Source organism: Chiloscyllium punctatum, chromosome 49 (assembly GCF_047496795.1).
Source record: "Chiloscyllium punctatum isolate Juve2018m chromosome 49, sChiPun1.3, whole genome shotgun sequence".
In the NCBI taxonomy this organism is placed as follows: Eukaryota; Metazoa; Chordata; class Chondrichthyes; order Orectolobiformes; family Hemiscylliidae; genus Chiloscyllium; species Chiloscyllium punctatum.
Window position 1 is genome coordinate 27,029,693 of NC_092787.1, and position 16,307 is coordinate 27,045,999.

At 42.7% G+C, this 16,307-nt stretch overlaps 1 protein-coding gene across 2 annotated transcripts in view; it reads left to right on the forward strand.

Annotated features, from left to right (window-relative positions):
- The window catches only part of tbc1d13 (TBC1 domain family, member 13), a 43,156-nt gene that overhangs the window by 11,024 nt on the left and 15,825 nt on the right, over positions 1–16,307 (forward strand). For both annotated transcript variants that reach the window (XM_072566002.1, XM_072566003.1), the window contains exons 7-11: positions 2,005–2,164; positions 3,183–3,384; positions 4,330–4,493; positions 6,342–6,502; positions 9,059–9,116. In XM_072566002.1, the coding sequence (XP_072422103.1) occupies positions 2,005–2,164; positions 3,183–3,384; positions 4,330–4,493; positions 6,342–6,502; positions 9,059–9,116 (745 nt within the window). The remainder of the gene's footprint in view (positions 1–2,004; positions 2,165–3,182; positions 3,385–4,329; positions 4,494–6,341; positions 6,503–9,058; positions 9,117–16,307) is intronic.

A 16,307-nucleotide genomic window follows, 5' to 3' on the forward strand; every position in this document is an offset into this window, starting at 1 on the left:
CCCTTTTCTCTCTCTAGTAGAGATTATACTTGCATCTGACCTCAGTCAGGTCTCTTTTGAACTGAACCCAAAGGTTTTTGAACTACATTTTTTTTTGAAAACTTGCTAATCCTAGATTTTGCTAAAGTTAATGGCCTAAAGCTTGTGTTGTAAAACACGGTGGTATCAGCAAACATTCATTAACGCTCCAGAGTTTAGCTCTCAAGTGTTATCTAATACATACTAGTTTAAAAAGTCATTGTTTGGAATGACTGACCTAATTAATATTTAAATCTCTTCACAAATGTAAACGAGCACCCATATGCCACTGGTCTGAAGTCCAAAATTTTAAAGATTTTATTTTTATCTGTATATGTATAGATCTCTCACCTTAATCACGATATTAACTTCCATTTTGATGGCTGCAATAGTCTCCCAGTATTCACAACTTGTTGCAAAAGAGAATTTCACATTTTTTTAAGTGTGAGAAAGTTTGCTTTCCAATTTTCCTTCTAAATGATTAAGCTCCAATTTAAAACTCCTAGTTCCCTTCATTCTTGATTTCTCACCCCCCCCCCCCCCCCCCCCCCAAATATGTACCTGCATGCACCCACCCCACCCCAACCAGAGCAAACCACTTCTCTATATTGACCCTAGTGGATCCTTTCAAACATTATAACTATCTTTTTCTGTTATTGGGATGTGGGCATTGACTTCTCCAACATTTGAGATAAGGGCCTGGGAAAGAGTGAAGCATTTGCTTGTAAGATTTGTCCTTGTTTTGGTTATTCATTATCTGGATGTGGGTGGCATTATCAATGCTGATATTTCCTGGTTTACCCAGGAAAGTGATGGAAATGCACCTTGAGCCATTGCAGGCTATGGTAACTTGCCAAAGGAGGGGTTGTGATATCTTGAGTTGCAGAATTGTACAATGCAGAAGGAGGTGATTGGACTCCATACTCAGGCTAACCAGTTCAGTTCCTCTGTACTTGCTACATAGTCGATTTTTTTCCTGTCATGTCCTGCATGTACATTTCTTATGTATTCATAATTCATTATTGCTCCTTACTTCATGGGATCTGGGCATCACCTGACTAGACCAACATTTATTGCCCATCCCTAATCTCCTAGACGGAAGCTGTACTGGGTCTGGAGTTGCATGTAGGTCAGACTGGGTAAGGATGGCAGATTTCCATCCCTGAATTTGTTATCCAGGCTGGGTTTTTGACTGTGGTTACATGGTCACTGTTAGGCTGGGTTTTTATTGAATTCAGATTTCACAATTCACCCACGGTGGGATCCAAACCTGTGTCCCCAGAACTTCAGTCTGAGTTCTCCAATTATTAGTCCAGTGACGTTGGCATTACGCCACTGCTCCCCATTCACACTGCCAATACTAGACCCGGAGCCATCAGTACCTCACCCAAGTGTTACCTCGCCAGTTTTGGATGGTTGGAAGCATATGTTCCCCGACGCATGGGGACAGAGTCTGTAAAATTCAATCTGTTTGTCATTTGATATAAAGGAAATTACATTGAAGAGCTGCAAGTCTTGAAGTAGCTGGATTTTATTGAAATGCCAGTGACAACTCCAGATAACCACCTCATTCTGGTAAACCTTGAGTTTTGCTTGGAGGAAAGGGAGGATAGTGAAAATAAATAGGGGGTAAAATTGAAAATTTCTATCTCTCATAACTGCCCTCTTGTCTATTGTAGACAGGCAGGAGGCTGAAAGAACACCGTTAAGCCAGACAGCATCAGGAGGTGGACAAGTCAACGTTTTGGGTGTAACCCTTCTTCAGGACTCCACCCATAGCCCTGAAGAAGGGTTACACCTGAAAAGTTGACTTCACCCTGATGCTGCCTGGCTTTTGCTGTGTTCTTCCAGCCTCCTGCCTGTCTACTTTGATTCCAGCATCTGCAGTGTTTTTGTTTCCTGTCTGTTGTGCCTGCATTGTGCTCCAATTTGTACATGGTTAGCTGTACCCTTACCTGCAACCCTAACTTGTTTTCTCTCTCCTAGACGCCTATACCCAGACATGGCATTTTTTCAGCGTCCCACCGATTACCCGTGCCTTTTGATCATGGACCCCCAGAATGAGTTTGAAACACTTCGCAAGCGGGTAGAGCAGACCACCCTGAAGTCTCAGACTGTTGCGCACAATCGGAGCGGCGTTACAAACGTAAGGTCCTCATTGTAGGGCAATCGTACTTTTAATAACCAAATAGCAGCAATTTGCCTGTCTCACTCCTCCCCTATTTGCATGTCTGTGCTACTGACCTCAGAGGCTCCATGTGAAAGGAAGTTCACTTTCTCACTGATTTCTGGGAAGAAACATTTCCCCTCTTTCCCTTTTGGATTAATTGGTGTCTATTTTATAATTATGCCCCTCCCAAATTTTGGTTTCCTTTTCAGTGAAAGCACTTTGTCCACATCTTTGGGTTATCCCTCCACCTTTAATGGAGAGAAAAAAAGGCTTAACCTGTTTAGTGCCCTTGTTAATTATACCTTCTTAGTATTTATATCAAACTTGTAAATCTTTTTGCCTCTTCATCAGTGTTTCTGTAACCATTTTAGTCACATGGAGGTCAGAACTTTTCCAAGTGCTTTCTAGTGTGGTCTAACTAAAGTTTTACAAAGTTTAACATAACTTCTGAGCTTTTGTAATCCCTCTGGAAAACAATCAAAGTGCTAAATTTCTTTTTATTGCCCAATTTATGTGTGTTCCTACCTAGTTTCTTGTGTATCTATATCCCCAGATCCCTCTCCTCATTTCATTGGCCTCTGGATTATTAGTCCAATGATATTCCCACATCACCACTTGATATAACTTCATTCACATTAACACAATGTAAAACAGAACTATATTCTTACACTGAAAGGAAGAAGGGCTTATGCCCGAAACATCGATTCTCCTGCTCCTTGGATGCTGCCTGACCTGCTGCGCTTTTCCAGCAACACATTTTTCAGCTCTGATCTCCAGCATCTGCAGTCCTCACTTTCTCCTATATTCTTACACTGAGCATTAAGTCTGATTTAAAATTGTCATTCCAACTATCTGATGGGATCTACACTGCTGTTGTCAAATTTTGTTAGAGTTACTTTCCGGGGATCTCCCATTCTGCACTCTCCTACCATAGCTTTTATTCCATTTTTTCCCCTTGTTGCTGATTCCCTCCCCATCTCCTTTCTTTGAACAGGTTTCCTCCCCTCGCAAGACAACCTCGGCTAATGAGTACGAAGTGCTTCCCAATGGTTGTGAGGCTCACTGGGAGGTGGTTGAAAGAATCCTTTTCATCTACGCCAAGCTGAACCCAGGAATTGCATATGTTCAGGGCATGAATGAGATTGTGGGGCCGGTTTATTATACCTTTGCAACAGACCCTAACACTGACTGGAAAGGTGAGGTTCTGTCAAATAACAAAAACGTCTAGCCAGCAAGGGGCCTCACAAGCTCAGAATGATGACCAGTTCTCCTTCCCTTCTCACCTGCCACCTCTCTTTTGCATTCTCCCCATTCCCACATCAGCCTTTCCTTCAATCCCTTCCCCCCTCATATGTTTTTGTAGTTTTCCCCTAGATGCATCTAAACTATTAGTATCTTTCTCTCTCTCTCTCTCTCTCTCTCTCTCCTCATTGAGCTTTTTTTTTACTTTAGGGATTATTCAAGCTCCTTGTTCTTAGCTTCCCCATACCTTCCAACAAGAACTGGGTTCGATTCCAACCTTGGGCAACTGTTAGTGTGGAGTTTGCACATTCTCCCCATGTCTGCGTGGGTTTCCTCCAGATGCTCCGGTTTCCTCCCACAGTCCAAACATATGCAGGTTAGGTGGATTGGCCATGGGAAATATGGGGTTACAGGGATAGGCAGGAGCGTGGGTCTGGCTAGGATGCTGTTCAGAAGGTTGCAGTGCACTCGATGGGCTAAATGGCCTGCTTCCACACTGTAGGGGTTCTGAGACTGTGAAGTGTATTGGTGTGTTTTAGGACACTAAGTATTGCAGACTGTTTGAGTCCAAATCCTGTCCTCATTGGCATGCCCACATTGATGTTGTTCTTATCAGGGTATTCCTGGATCACCGCCATCAGCAGCCCCAACTCCTACACCAACTATGGCCGCTAAGGTCAATCTGTAGCACTTCAACTTAGCCCCGAATGAAAGTTACAATCCATTACAGTCTGTGTCTGTATTCCCACTCCAGGAAGGGATTACATAAATAGTTTTCCAATTCTTTGACAATTTGAACTGCACTTAATATTATCCAGTAGTTTTTGTTTCATTGAGAAATTTTAAGGGGGAGAAAGTGCTTCATTTTTAATATTTGTTTCTTTTCATGAACTGTCCAGAACATGCAGAGGCAGACACGTTTTTCTGCTTCACAAACCTGATGTCAGAAATCAGGGACAATTTCATAAAGAGCCTGGATGACTCTCAGTGCGGGATCAGTTATAAAATGGAGAAGGTTTATTCAACGCTGAAGGAGAAAGACATGGATCTTTACCTCAAACTGGTAAGAAATTGTGCAATGAGAGGAGTGAAATTTGTGGACTCCCATTCAACCATCACCCCTTCAGCTCGCTGACCCACACAGGCTACTGAATGTCACATTTTTATAATTATATAAGTTTTTTAAAAATCTCCATCGCTTTGGTCTTCCCTGTCTCCATAATCTCCTCCAATTCTGGCCCAATATTAACAGTGCTCTCTTTGATGATTATACCTTCAGTTATTTTGCCCAGAACTCTGTAATTCTTTCCCTTAACTCCGTCTGTCCACCTGCTTCCTGAAATGTATGTCTTTGGCCAAATGTCATAATGCTTCATGTAGCTCAGTCAAATTTTGTTTGATATTCCTCTGAAGTCGCTTGGAAATGTTTTACCATGCTAATAGGGCTACACAATGCAGGTCATTCTACAAAGGGACCAAAAAGGGGAGACACCAATTTGTTGAGGGTTACTACGAACTGAATGTGAGCTCAAGCTTAGAAAAGAGAAGGGTCCTTGTGACACAATGCCCTACCTCTTGAGCCAGAGGCCTGGGTTCAGGTTCCACCTGTTTTGGTGGTGAGTAATACCATCTCTGTGCAGGTTGGTTAGAAAATATCTAAAAAAAGAGAAGATGCCTTTACTCTGTTAACTATGCAGAGCTGGTTCGGATATAAAATTGGCTATTTGGAGAACTGAATGAACATTTGAGGGAGTGAATGATTGAGACATCTGCTTTTCTATGCTAAAACAATTCAATAAGTATTTTACTGACTTGAAAATGTTTTTCATGACATCTACTGTTTTGTGAAAATTGCTATATAAATGCAATTCTTCTTTAAGTTTCTAGGGTCACAATATCTGAGCTAGAAATAGCTGCCATGGAGCTCAGAGTGTTTATAGCTGCAACGTCCCTTTATGAACACTTTTTTTTTAAATGTGCATGGCCTAACCAAAGTTTTTGATTTCAAGTTCAAATCCCTTTTCCCACAAAAGTTAGTGACAATCCCTGAAGATTAAACAGTTTGTGAATTTCCCTGGTCACCAGATTAAGCACAAATACCGAATCCGCCCAAATACCCAAGACATGGAAACAGAATAATTATGGCCGTCATTGGACATGATCCTGCTAATCAGCTTTTTATTAATTAATCCAGACTGTGCTGAGAGCTTCACCAGAAACCAATTTGAGATCATCACTGCGCCTTGTGGTGCGATGCAGTTGTGTATGCTAGAATCTACAATGTTTTAGACCCTGTTTTATGGATGTAAGTCTGCTGGTTGAGTTGGAACCTTCCAGCTCAGTGACCAAACTTACATCCAGAACCTCAACCTGAGCTACAAATCTTCTCAAAACTCGCTAACCCTGTTTAATGTCGATGAAAGGAATTTAGATATACATTACACCTTTTTTAATTGGAGCAAAAAGGTGTTATGAGACTGTCAATCCTTGTTGCATTCCCATGGCAACACCCTGACCATTCAGAGTCTACTCACCTGGTCTGCAGTTAACTGTTCCTGCTACATCTTTATGCCAGTGATGGCTCAACCAGTCAGTACACTCTTCTGATGTTGTGCATGCTTTGTCCCATTTTCCAAATCCATTTCTTGCATAAGTGTTAGATGTAGAGCTTCAACCTGTTTCTCCTCCTATCGATGTTATGTTGCTAAATAAATCTAAGGGCCAAGGCAATAGAAGGATATCTCAATACTGTTGGGTTTAAGTAAAATTGGAAGAAGCTTGTCTTGAACATAAACATCAGACTGGCCCAAACAGCCAGTTGCTGCTATACCATGAAATGAGTATTGTTTTATGATGAATAATTCAGCTGAGTGTCTTGTGCTGATGAGGGTCTGTACATTTTATGCTTCAGCAAGAGCAGAACATCAAGCCACAGTTTTTCGCCTTCCGTTGGCTCACGTTATTATTGTCACAAGAGTTCCTCCTCCCAGACGTCATTCGAATATGGGATTCCCTCTTTTCAGACATCCACAGGTTCGATTTCCTCATCCTGGTCTGCTGCGCTATGCTGATGTAAGTATCAAAACCTATGGTTTCAGTTGTTGGTGAAAGATCAAGGGCAACGTTTGCCCCTTCGAGGGTGTAGACTACCCTTTTCTAACCAGCAAACCACCAGCTTTTGGGTGGGGTCGGTGGTGGTGCCAGGTTTGTCTGTCGATCAAATTCATTAGTGGATTGCATGCTTGACTGGCAAGGCTGGAATTTGCCATTAATTACCCCATAACTAAGTGGCTTGTTAGGTCATTTCGGAGGGCAGTTAAGAGTCAACGACATTCCTGTGTCTCGGGGATCATGTCTAGGCCAGACTGGGCACGGGAACCATGGAACTGTTGTCAATTATTGTGAAAAGCCCAACTGGTTCACCAATGTCCTTCAGAGGGGGACATCTGCCACCCTCACCTGGTCTGGCCTACATGTGACTGCAGTCCCAGAGCCAAGGTGACTGACTCTCAACTGCCCTCTGAAATGGCCTTGGACGTCACTCAGTTGTACCAACAAAGAAATGAAATCGGACAGACCATCTGGCATTTACCTAGGCATCGGGAAGATAACAGCAAAACAGTCCTGTCGACTCTGGAGAGTGATCCCAGAACTGGGAGAGCTGTCTCACAGAATAGTCAAGCCGCAGCCTGACATAGTATACTCACAGAATCATACCTGACAAACAATGTCCCAGAAACCACCATCCCTGAATGTGTCCTGTCCCATTGGCAGGACAGACCCAGCAGAAATGGCAGCACAGTGTTGCCTTGGGAATCCACCAACTGGTGTGATGGGATTTGAATTCATGGCCTTGGGGCATTATCCTCAGGGTTGTTATTGCAGTGACATTACCATGGTGCCACCCAGTCTCACCTGTTTCAGCAGAAGCTCCACATGTCACCTATCTGGCTCGGAGAATCCTTTGGCATGAATTGACTGGCAGGTTCACTGAGAGGTGAAAGTGACATTTATCTCACCGCCTCATTCCTGATGAATTACTTTTGCCCGAAACGTCGACTCTCCTGCTGTTCGGATGCTGCCTGACCTGCTGTGCTTTTCCAGCACCACACACACAACTCTGGTTCATTGAGGTTAATGGCACCTCATGGAGAACCCCTTTAGCAACTGCTTCATTCTTATGCGGGTCGAAGCACAGAATGTGGTCTTATCAGCATGTGCTGGCCTGGAGAAAGGGAATTTTCCACCTAGCCCCATTCCCCTTCTCTTTCCATGTAGCCCTGAATAATACCCCTTTTGAGTTTATATCCAACCCAAGTTGTCTGCTGTGGGTAACACATTTTCCTCTGAAATGGACCATGTGGTTTCACGTCCCATTCTTGCCCACATCCCATGAGTGATTTAAAAAAATAAATTCAGGCTGACATCCCAGTGGAGTACTGAGAGAGTGCTGCACCATCGGAGATGTTAAACCAGGACTTTGTCTCTGGATTACTAGTCTCCAACTGACAGTGTCACTAATTCAAAGAAGAGCTGGGTGTTCTGCCTGGTGTTCAGGCCAAAGTGCTATTGCCTCGCTTCATGTGGAATCTTGCTATGTGCATATTGATTGGCTGTGTTTCCTCCATTGCAGTGGGGTTTGTCATTGGCTGTAAAACACTTTGGCATATTCTGTCTTGGTAAAAGTTGTTAATGAAATACAAGCACTTCAATTTTTGGGGTCACTTCATTGAGATCAATTAAAGGGTGCTTCCTCTCTATAATTTAGAGAATTATATATTTGAAGTGTGTGTCAAATTTGCACATCTGAGATTGGTCTCCTGTTTTTCTGAGCAGGATTCTCCTTTGCTGACCGTTCCAGGTTGTAATTTGTGCTTTTAAGATGAGAATAGTCAGTCAGTTACGGAGTTGAACTTAATATGATTCTTAGGCAGCAGAGTTTTGTTGTTTTATCTTTATCAGATTTGACCTGAAATGAAGTTCCACAGGCAGAGTGCAGTTGAGTGTGTCCGAATCTCTTCAGATTCAGGTATTCTTGAGCTGTTGCACAACAGACCTGGGGATTGCCAATGAAAGTTCCCCCAGCCTTCAGTCTCTTGTTATTATACTGACTCCCTATTGGAAACTTTTTGCCTGTAAAATGTAATTGATCCAATCAACTGTTGGAATTTATGATTTTATACTGCAGTTCATTTAATCAGATGTTGCTGTATCTCATTGGTTACATTTCAACAATGCAAGAAAGCAAATTGCTTTAAAACTGGGTGCATTCAAATGGAAAACCTTGTCGAACTAGTACATTCTTGGTGTGACGGAATTGCAGCAGAGTTTTTTTTTCTAAAAGAAATGAGGGCAGGATGTGGAGAGAGGAAATGTAAACAATCCTAACCTTCAGAATCCACATTTGTGAAGGTTCAGACTTTGTAAGTTCTTCATTTGCTTGGAGCTGCTCAATTTATCTCATTTACTATTTTTTTGAGAAAGTGGAGACTAGATCCTTTTAAATAATTTTGGGCATGTTTATGATAAATTTGACTGTCAATAAGAATGATGGGAGGAGCATGTCGGATCCAGAGTTTCCTTAATGGATTTATCACACCTTGATACCGTGACCTGTTTTTCTTGCAGTTTGATCCGGGATCAGCTGCTTGCTGGGGACTTCACTACAAACATGAGGTTGTTACAGGTGAGTCCATTTGTTCCTGTTATAAGTATAACCATATTCTACAACTGCATTTGAAGTTCTCTAGACTTGCAGTATCCTGTTACTTTAATTGTCTTATCTTCACACTGCTTTCTAAGAGAGCAGTGTAAACAATCTGCAGGGTGGTTTAAAATGTCTGAGCTGTGATATGAATGCTTCATTCATGCCTGCAACCATTTCTTTATACTAGCTGATATGAGAGGTGTGGCTTCAGGCTTTTTGGGAAGAAGATTTTACAGGTTCTGTTGGCCTCCATGATGCAATGGGGTGTGTGACCCACATTCCCTGAACACAAGTCTCAATGTTGACTCAAAGCAGTTGTTATTGCAGATCTGTGATTTTGAAAAAATTAGTTCATGGGTGTTGCAGTCCCTGGCTGCACCAATATGTTGCCTATCTCATCTGTTGAGAAGATGGTGGTGAGTTTGTTTCTCAAACCTCATGGTGTGCTGCAGTACGAGCACCTGCAATGCTGCTGTTGACCCAGCGACAGTTAAGAAATGGCGATTATACTTCCAAGACTTGGAGGGGTGGGGAGCTTGCAGGTGGTGTGTCCCATATGTCTGCTGCCTTTGTCCTCCTCAGTGCTCAGTGTCTTGGGTTTGGAAGGTGCTACCAAAGGAAGCTGGGGAGTTGCTGCAGTGGATCTTGTAAATAGTGTACTCTGCTCCAGTGGTGAAGTGAGTGAATGTTAAACATGTGTTCTGTGGTGCCAATTACATGGGCTGCTTTATCCTGGATGATGCTGAGCTTCTGGAGTGATGTTCAAGCTGCAGTCATCCAGGCAAATGGGGAATATTCTATCACACCCTGACTTGTAGCTGGAGATGGACAGATTTTGGGAAGACTGGGCGAGTTGTATGCTGCTGAAATCCCTGGCTTCTGATCTGTTCTTGTTGCTGTTTATATACGTTGTCTTTATACAGGCTGGTCCAGTTCGGTTTCCACTTACTGGCAATTTCTGGGGCCGGATTCTCAGGTGAGGATGTTACCTCTGAGCTGAAAGCTTACTTCACTGCTTTAGTGCAGAGGGCGTGAGCTATGCCGGCACAAAGACCTGTCACTTTTTTTTTAAAAAGAGTTTAATGTGCTGCTACAGCTGACATTCCAGAATTTGAAGGCAGTTTCCGGTCCTCTGCAAAGGCTCAAATTAGCCTGTAGAGGGAGTTTCTACACATGGAAGAAACCTGCTCCTTCTGGTCTGGAGACCGTAAGGGAGATCCTCACCTGTTTTTATATTGCTGTTCCCCAGGCTTTGGGAAGAGTGAACTGTTGATGAGTTTTAACGTACACGAGAATTCCTAGAAACAAGGCATTCCAACCAGAAAGCTATAAACAAATGCATTGACTTGGATTCCATTTACCAACCCCTGAGAAAAAGAACAGGAAATGAGATCACTATATGAAATGATGTTACCACAGGAAATGACACCACGAATCCAAGGAAACCCAAACATGTAAATAGAAAGCGGGCTACACCACCAGTGCTTCATCCAGAGGCTCACTGAAGATGCTACCTAGTATGGTGACAAAACATCTGAGAACGAACCTTCCAGCTCAGTGAGCAAATCTACATCCAGAGTGAAATGTGTTAATACTCTGTTGATGCAGAGTGTTTTGGAGGCAGATTCAATGGTAACTTTCAAATGGACTAATTGACTCTACCACCTCAGCCCTGCTGATGAGGTGTTTGCTTCTGGTTACCTCATTTACCATTACCAGACTGCCCCTTGTCTGTAGCTAGTACAGCAGGACTTCCTTCAAGAGGCCAAAACATTATATGGGGGAAGTCCAAGGACTGTACCGCTTTTCACCGATATATACCAATTTCTGTGCAGGGATGGTTGTGCTAGTAAACCCCCCCCCCCCCCCCCCCAAACAAAATTGCTTGATTATTGTCGCACATATCAAGATTCAGTGAAAAGTATTGGAAAAATCATATCTTACAGTATTACACCAGGGTAATAGAACAGAATGCAGAATATAGTGTTGGAGCTGCAGAGAAGGTACAGAGAAACATCAACTCTAATATATAAGAGGTCCATTCGTAAGTATGATAACAACGGGAAGGAAGTTGTTGGTATGTGTTTTCAAACTTCTGTATTTTCTGGAAGAGTGTATGACTGGGGTGGGAGATGTCTTTGATGTTGGTTGCTTTCCTGAGACAGCGGTAAGTATAAACCGTGGAAACAAGGCTGGTTTTCATGATGGACTTGGCTGAGTTCACAACTCTCTAATTTCTTGTGGTCTTGGCCAGAGCAGTTGCCAAACCAAGCTGTGATGCATCTGGATAGGATGCTTCCTATGGTGCATCTATAAAAATTGTGAAAGAGTCATTCTGGACATGCTGAATTTCCTTAGCCTCATGAGGAAGTAAAGGCGTTGGTGTGCCTTTTTGATTGTAACGTTGCCATGGATGGACCAGGACAGATTAGTGAACTGGTGACAGGTTGATTACTCTGTGGAACTTGCCTGCCCAGCAAGGGAAAGAAACAAGGTGATGGGTGCATTCGATGAGAATTGAACCCACAGTTCTTTTTCAGATGTGGTGTCCTTCGGTCCAACTCTGAAACCACTTTGAGCTACAAAATCTGTCAAATCATGGAGTCTGTTCTTGACAGGGAGCTGGACCAGTAGCTGTTCAATGGAGCATTTTCTGATTGTACAGCTGTTATGCAGAAACAATTTCTTCCTATTTATAATTTTGAACACCACTTACAGTACCACTGAGATATAGGTGCTCTGTATGCTATAGACTCAGGATGTAACAAACAGCATGCCCCTTTAGCCATTTGGAGCAGACACATTGAGGACCAGCCGGCACATGCAAATTCAAAATCGTGTCCAACATTAGATGTACTTCAGAAACTGGGTAACATTTGTAAAGTAATCCCAAGTCTGGTAAGAATTAAGCTGACAACCAATTTAAGATTGTTAGATTCACAGTGTGGTGCATTTGTGTATTTTGGAAGCAGTAGATGACTGTGTATATGAATACACGAGGCCCTGCTCTTTGCAGACAGAACATGAGCACACACTGCACCTCTCCCTTTAGAATGAAATTTCTTGCAGATATCCTGATGAGTGTAAGATAATAAAGCTTTAACAAAATGCCATTGTGTGACTTGAATTAGATTTCTGGCTTATTAATCCAGGCCTCTGAATTACTGATTCAAAAGTGCACTAATAAATCGCAAAGGTTTAATGCATGCATGTGCCGAATGGTCTTGCTTTGGTGTGTAAAATGACAGTTGATTTCAGTGAGTGGCTGTGCGAACCAGTGAGTTCCAGGATTAATTTCCTGGTTATGGTGATTTAGCTGTTGGTCAGGATGTGACAGAGGCTTCTGAGCTCCTAGGGGCAAGCAGTTTGATAGTATTCTCTATTCTCTGGCTGTCTGAGCTCCACGGTCTTTCTCCCACCAAGTGTAACAGTCGAACCAATTGTGGATGAACGTGAAATGGTTGGTATCTTTCCTCTGTGTCACGTGGCATCATCTCTTTAATTCCTGTTTAGTTGTGTACCTTTTCGCCATTTCAAATGCGATTCAGTAAAGTAGTATTCTACAATAATACAACTGCAGCTGGCGTTTGTTTTAAATCTATAAACGTCTAGAAATGTCATTTGCATGGGTGCATTGGAAGATGGAGCTCTCCAAGGTCCTGCTGTAAAACTGGCTCATTGAAGCATTTGCTTTTGTCTTTGTTTATTGATGAAAAATGTTTTGTCTTGAGTTACGTCAGTATTGATGTAGGTGTAAAAAGGTTGGAAATTTCTGCCACTGGATATGAGTGGTGACTGAATTTCCATCTTTCTTTTCTGGAGAGCTTTAGGGCCAATGAAATTGCTAGTTGTGTAGTACTGCTGGCAAAGTAGTGACCAAAGTTCAAAATGACCAGTACCAGACTGTAGGTTTGTACTTTAATTATAGGCAAGATAACTAGCCCACTGCATTTGTCAGACATTGGAGAAATCCAGCATTTATAGCAGCATCTATAGAGAAGAATAGTTAACATTTTAAAGTCTGATGTGATTCTTCTTCAGAATTGACACAGATGCAGCCAAACCTGCTGAGTTTCTCCAACATTCTACTTGTTTCATATTTCTAGCATCCACTGTATTTTGCTGTGGTTCAACTTTTGGATGATTGACAAAGTAGCAGTTGATCATAAATGAGAGGTAATCGATAGCCAGAAGGCTCTAAAGAGTGTGAGGGGTTCGAGAGACCTGGAGATGCATGTGCTTAATGTTTGAAAATGATGAGACAATATTGAGTGGAATTTCCAAGCCTGTGGACTCCTGGACTTCCATAAATGGAGCTACTGAGAACAAAAGTAAGGAGATTCTGCTGAACCTTCATTAAAACCCTGGTTAGGCTGCTTCTAGAATATTACTTCCAGTTCCAGTCACCACAGTTTGACAAGGAAGTCAGACCAGACACAAGAGATGTGCCGAATGGTCCCAGAGGTTAGGTTGAAGAAGTTAGTGTTCTTTGGAGGAAGGGAGGGTTAGACAAGACCTACTGAGGGGTGTGCAAGGTTATAATGGCTTAGATAAGGTTGGTAAAAGCTGTTCCCATTAGTTTATAGTCCAAGGACAAGGTATCACAGATTCAAGGATTTTGTCAAAGGGAAATGAAAAGGATGAGAGATGGTGTCTTGAAAAATGTCCATATTACAGAGGAGGAAGTGCTGCTTGTCGTGAAACACATAAAAGTGGATAAATCCCCAGGACCTGATCAGATGGAACCTAGATTTCTGTGGGAAGCTAGGGAAGTGATTGCTGGGCCTCTTGCTGAGATATTTGTATCATCGATAGTCACTGGTGAGGTGCCGGAAGACTGGAGGTTGGCAAACATAGTGCCACTGTTTAAGAAGGGTGGTAAGGACGAGCCAGAGAACTATAGACCAGTGAGCCAGACCTCGGTGATGGGCAAGTTGTTGGAGGGAATCCTGAGGGACAAGATGTATATGTATTTGGAAAGGCAATGACTGATTAGGGATAGTCAACGTGGCTTTGTGTGGGAAATCATGTCTCACAAACTTGATTGAGTTTTTTGAAGAAGTAGCAAAGAGGATTGAGGGCAGAACGGTGGACGTGATCTATATGGACTTCAGTAAGGCATTTGACAAAGTTCCCCATGGGAGACTGGTTAGCAAGGTTAGATTTCATAGAATACAGGGAGAACTAGCCATTTGGATACAGAACTGGCTCAAAGGTAGCAGACAGAGGGTGGTGGTGGAAGGTTGTTTTTCACATTGGAGGCCTGTGACCAGTGGAGTGCTGCAAGAATCGGTGCTGGGTCCACTACTTTTCATCATTTATATAAATGATTTGGATGTGAGCATAAGAGGGATAGTTAGTAAGTTTGCAGATAATATCAAAATTGGAGGTATAGTGGACAGCGAAGAAGGTTACCTCTGGTTACAGCAGGATCTTGATTAGATGGGCCAATGGGCTGAGAAGTGGCAGATGGAGTTTGATTTAGATAAATGCGAGGTGCTGCATTTTGGGAAAGCAAATCTTAGCAGGACTTAAACACTTAATGGTAAGGTCCTATTGGAAAGATGTTGTGAAACTTGAAAGTTTCAAAAATGTTTTTCAAGAATGTTGCCGGTGTTGGAAGATTTGAGCTATGGGGAGAGGTTGAATAGGCTAGGGCTGTTTTCCCTGGAGTATTGGAGGCTGAGGGATGACCTTATAGAGGTTTACAAAATCATGAGGGGCATGGATAGGATAAACAGACAAAATCTCTTCCCTAGGGCGGGTGAGTCCAGAACTAGAGGGCATAGAATTAGGGTGAGAGGGGAAAGATATAAAAGAGACCTAAGGGACAACATTTTCACCCAGAGAGTGGTGCGTGTACGGAATGAGCTGCCAGAGGAAGTGGTGGAGGCTGGTACAATTGCAACATTTAAAAGGCATCTGGATGGGTATATGAATAGGAAGGGTTTGGAGGGATATGGCCGGGTGCTGGCAAGCAGGACTAGATTGGGTTGAGATATCTAGTTGGCATGGACGAGCTGGACCAAAGGGTCTGTTTCCGTGCTGTACATCTCTATGGCCTGAACATTCTCCCTGCAAGTGTGGTGGTAATGGAAAGGAAATCAAGTGTGCTCTTGAAGGAAATGAATTCACAGGGGCTATGTGGATAGAGCTGGGGGATGGTAGGAGCTGGTGTGGATTCAGTGGCTGCATGGCCGTCTTGATGTAATGCCTTTGACTATGATGCATTTTTGAGCAGGGAGGGAATTGGCAGGAATTGAGGTTGGAGCCATAAGCATTGAATAAGCTAGCAGCCTTCAAGGGCTAAATGGCCCCTTCTAATGGTCTTTGATTTCACAATGTACTGTTACAGTCAATGGAAATAACTTACACTTCAGATTGTTTTGGGTTTATATATAGTTGTTTACCTCAATGTTGGTATGCTCCAGTTATAATAATAGTAACCTTCTTGTACTGCGTGTGATCCTTAAACCCATGAGAATATTGCAGCATCCTTTGCACAGGTCAAATAACCAGACTGGTTCCCTGGCAGTGTTTTCCCAGTTGTCTGCTCTACTCACAGACATCGACAGTAGCTCCGAATTCCCAATAATAGTCTTTGTAATCCAGAAATGGTGTGTACAAACAGGCTCAAACAAAACAGAAATTGCTGGAAAAGTTCAGCAGGTCTGGCAGCATCTTGGAGAGAAATCAGAGTTAATGTTTCAGGGTCCCGTGACCCTTCCTCAGAACTGTTAACTCTGATTTCCCTCCACAGATGCTGCCAGACCTGAGCTTTTCCAGCAATTTGTTTTGTTTGATTTCCAGAATCCGCAGGTTTTTCGGTTTTTATTTAGTATAAACAGATCGTTGGAGACTGTTGTAGGATCATGTGTTTTTGGCTCCACTGGAAAGAGGGATGGGGAGGGGGGTTTGAAATTTTTACAGTACCTAGTGATCTTTACAACTGATGTAGAAAATAGGCATGTGGCCCGTTCAAGTCAATTCAAGAAACACATTCACACTTTACAACAAACAGGTAATAGTTGGAAAAGTTGGCAGTTACTTCACTTTTTTTTAGTATTCTGTTTTCTCTGCAATTCATCTGCTTCAAATGAATCCTATTTGTCTGCAGGAGATTCTTTATGTGGAACTGAACCTGTCATATACCTTTTGCGACTGTCACCT